Raw genomic sequence first — 4,304 nt, 5'->3', positions numbered from 1 at the left:
ATGGGGGAGACGAACATCAATCTTACGCAACGCAGAGGACAGTTGAAAACGTATTTGGTAAAATTCGAAAAGTATTTAGAGAGCGATAAAGTTGCTATAAAGCAAATCCCATTTAGAATAAAAAAGTTAGAGGCCGTTTGGGCAGAGTTTGAAAGTATTCAGAGCAAAATAGAAATAGAAGAAGAGGATGACGTAGAGGAACAAGAAAAGTACAGAGAGGACGTGGAAGAATTATACTTTAGGACGTTAGTTAAAGCCAATGAATTAATAGGCAAAGTTAGTTTATCAAAGGTCGAAGATACGGTTAGAGAAAATCAATTCAGTGATCAGCAAAATATTTGTAATCAAACAAATAAGTTTATACCTCACGTTAAATTAGCACCTATAAGTATTCCAGTTTTTACTGGTGAATACAGTGAATGGAAACCTTTTTATGATTTATTTTCCAAGCTTATACATGTTAATGCGGATCTATCGGATATTCAAAAATTTTGTTATTTGCGCTCGTCTTTATCAGGAGAGGCAGCAAGTATCATTAAAAGTTTGGAAACAACAGCGAATAATTATGAAAGCGCGTGGAAAATGTTAAGAGAGAGATATGATAATAATAAGTTATTAATTCAAACTCACGTGAAAGCGATTTTCGAATTAGGAATAGTACATCAAGAATCTGCGGTTAAGTTAAGAGAATTTTTAGATGCTTTAGTTTGTCGTATTAGTGCACTAAAAATGTTAGATGAGAGACCCCATGAATGGGGACCGATGTTAATGCATTTAATTTCTACTAAACTAGACAGAAATACGCTAAGTAGATGGGAGACAGAATCACCCAAAGATAGAATAGCAGACGTATCAGAATTTATTGAATTTTTGGAAAATAGAGTAAAGGTGTTAGAAGCGGTAGAAGCATCCAAAAATATTTATTCTCGTAGTAATCAACAATTTGGAAACCAAAACGCGTTTATTAAACAAAATAAATATAAATCAGCAGCTGTAACAACTACACAAGGATTAAAATGTTATGTTTGTGATTTATCACATACAATTTATCGTTGTCCACAATTTATGTCTTTGTCAATTGCGGATAGGATTAAAAAGGTAGCGGCACTCAAATTATGTAAAATTTGTTTGAGACGGCATAATGAAAAATGTACAGCGCGTTATTGTTTAAAGTGTTCAAAATCGCATAATGTTTTGTTACATTTAAATAACATTCAAAATCAAGAAGTAAAGGTAGATAATAATACGACAAGCGATAATTCAGTAATCACCGATAACGTGTTAACGAGCGCCATTGCGGCGGCTCAATCGCCAGAGCAAGTGTTATTGTCAACAGTAGAAGCTTATGCGGGTAATGTTCAAGGTGAAAAACAAAAATGTAGAATTTTACTGGATTCTGGGTCTCAGTGTAATTTTATAAGTGAATATATGGTACAATTATTAAGATTGCGCAAATCGCGAGTGCATCATAGTGTCATTGGAATAGGAGGAAGTAAAAAAAGTATTACCTCTGCGGTTACCGTAATAATTACATCACGTATTAATTCATTTAAATTGAAAGTACAATGTTTAGTCGTTCCCAAAATAACAGGATGTATTCCGTCGAATAGTGTTAAAGGAAAATGTGTTATTCCGAAAGGTATTCCTTTAGCTGACCCGTCATTTTCAGTACCGCAAAAAATAGATTTGTTACTCGGGGCAGGTCATTTTTTCGATATTTTATGCGAAGGAAAATTAAAACCATCTATTGATGGACCTGTATTTCAGCAAACCCAGTTTGGTTGGGTGATTGCAGGAGTGGTAAATTCAGCGCATAGTCAACCATACAATTCTGTAAGTTATTCTGCAGTAATTGATGAAGAAATTCAATTAGAAAATATTTTGTCTAAATTTTGGTATTTAGAAGAGGTTGGTACGGATGCACCTCTAACAACGGAAGATAAAAAATGTAAAGAGTTTTTCGAAAGCACGGTTAAAAGAGATGCTAGTGGTAGATTTATGGTTTATTTACCTTTTAAAGAAGGCGAAAATTATAAATTAGGTCAATCTTACGAAATAGCAAAGAGGAGATTTTTAAATATGGAAAGAAAGTTGCAAAAAGACGAAAATTTAAAGGAGGAATATAGTAAATTTATGAAGGAGTACGAAATATTAGGTCACATGAAAATAATAGACGAAAAGGAGCCTATAGTCGGGGAAAATATATGTTATTTACCGCATCACGCTGTTTACAATTATAATAGTACAACAACGCGACTGCGTGTAGTGTTCGATGCGTCGTGTAAAACGTTATCTGGTAATTCACTGAACGACGTACTATTAAAAGGTCCAGTTTTACAGGATGATATGATATTTATTTTAATACGTTTTAGAACACATAAAGTTGCTTTAACTGCTGATATAAACAAAATGTATCGACAAATTAATTTAGCCCCTGAACATTGTAATTACCAGAGAATTTTATGGAGAGAAAATCCAGCATTACCTATAGACGCGTATAAATTAACAACAGTAACGTATGGTATGGGTCCTTCGTCGTTTTTAGCTACTGCTTGTTTGCAGACTTTAGCTAATCAAGAAGAAAATTTTTATCCGTTAGCTTGTTCGGAAATAAAAAATAATTTTTATATGGATGATTATTTAGGCGGCACAGATAGTATAGAGTCAGCTGTTGAGTTGCGTGATGATCTTATCGGAATATTTCAACGAGCCGGTATGTCGTTGTGTAAATGGTTATCTAATAAAAATACAATTGTGTGTGACACAGTAGAAAATAAAGATAATGTACGCGTATTTGATGAATCAGCGATAACCAAAATACTCGGTCTAACATGGGACCCGGTTAATGATATGTTTATATTTAAAATAAATTTGAATAAGTATACAAAAAGTGATTTAACTAAAAGAAAAATATTGTCTGAGGTAGCTAGTATTTACGATCCTCTTGGTCTTTTAGGACCTGTTATAGTAAAGGCAAAACTTTTTATTCAAAATTTATGGCACATCAAATTAGCTTGGGATGAGATATTAACTAATGATAATAGTAAAGAATGGTTAAGTTATCGTGAAAGCTTGCAAAAATTAAATAATTTAAAAGTACCGCGAAGGATAACATGTGAAAAGGAAATTGCCTCAATAGAAATACATGGGTTTTCGGACGCATCCGAAAAGGCATATGGGGGATGCATATATTTACGATGCACAGATATAGATGGAAAACATAGTGTAAAACTTATTTGCGCAAAATCAAAAGTAGCGCCATTAAAAGTAGTGTCAATACCTAGATTGGAACTTTGTGCTGCACTATTGCTAGCGCGGTTAACCCATAATGTTACAAAAAAGTTAAATTTAAATATAACAAAAAAGTACTTTTGGACGGATTCTCGTATAGTTTTATCATGGATAGCTTCCCCGTCCACGTATTGGAAGACATTCGTTGCTCATCGAGTCGGTGAAATTCAGAATTTAAATTGTCCATCAGAATGGTTTCATGTACGTTCGCAAGAAAATCCCGCGGACTTATTATCTCGAGGATGTGAGGCGAATGTGATTACAGAGATGAAGTTATGGTGGCAAGGTCCATTTTGGTTGAGTCAGGATAAATCAGAATGGCCAGCACAAAATAATGAAATATTAAAAAGTTCAAATGAAACGTTAGAAAGAAAAAGTGCGACTAAATTTATTGGTACTGTGACAGAAGAATTTGATTTGTTGNATTTATTGGTACTGTGACAGAAGAATTTGATTTGTTGGAAAAATTTTCATCGTTAAATAAAATATTACGTATTATGGTTTATTGTTTACGATTTATTGATATTAAAGTACATAAAAAAATGTTTAAAACAACAGTTATAAATGCAGATGAGTTAAATAGAGCGAATATTAATTTAATACGCATTGTACAAAATAATTATTTTTCTAAAGAAATTAATTGTTTAACAAATGGTAAAGATTTGTCAAAGAAAAGTAAATTGTTACGATTAAGTCCGTTTTTAGATGATAAACATTTGATTAGAGTTGGTGGTAGGCTGAAAAATGCATTGTCTATTGATGAAGGTCAACGTCATCCTATAGTGTTGCCGGGCGATAAGTGTCAATACACTCGTTTATTATTTTTACGCGAGCATGAGCGTTTAATGCACGGCGGCCCGCAAGCAATGTTATCTACTATTAGATTAAATTACTGGCCATTGAACGCACGTAAGGCAGCCAAACGCGTACTACATAATTGTGTTAAATGTTTCCGATATAGACCGGTAGTAGTACAGCCCATTATGGGAGATTTGCCTAGTAGTCGTTTTGAA

At 33.4% G+C, this 4,304-nt stretch overlaps 1 protein-coding gene across 1 annotated transcript; it reads left to right on the top strand.

The window, feature by feature from the left end:
* LOC126895813 (uncharacterized) lies at window positions 1-3,732 on the top strand. The gene is made up of 2 exons (XM_050668056.1): window positions 1-2,841; window positions 2,923-3,732. The coding sequence occupies exons 1-2, from the start codon at window positions 1-3 to the stop codon at window positions 3,730-3,732; spliced, it is 3,651 nt and encodes a 1,216-aa protein (XP_050524013.1).
* Window positions 3,733-4,304: the final 572 nt, after the last annotated feature.

The sequence above is a fragment of the Daktulosphaira vitifoliae genome, unplaced genomic scaffold, assembly GCF_025091365.1.
Source record: "Daktulosphaira vitifoliae isolate Bord-2020 unplaced genomic scaffold, ASM2509136v1 Scaffold_1, whole genome shotgun sequence".
In the NCBI taxonomy this organism is placed as follows: Eukaryota; Metazoa; Arthropoda; class Insecta; order Hemiptera; family Phylloxeridae; genus Daktulosphaira; species Daktulosphaira vitifoliae.
Note: the sequence above shows the minus strand (reverse complement) of the source record. Positions and strands in the feature narration are given on the sequence as shown.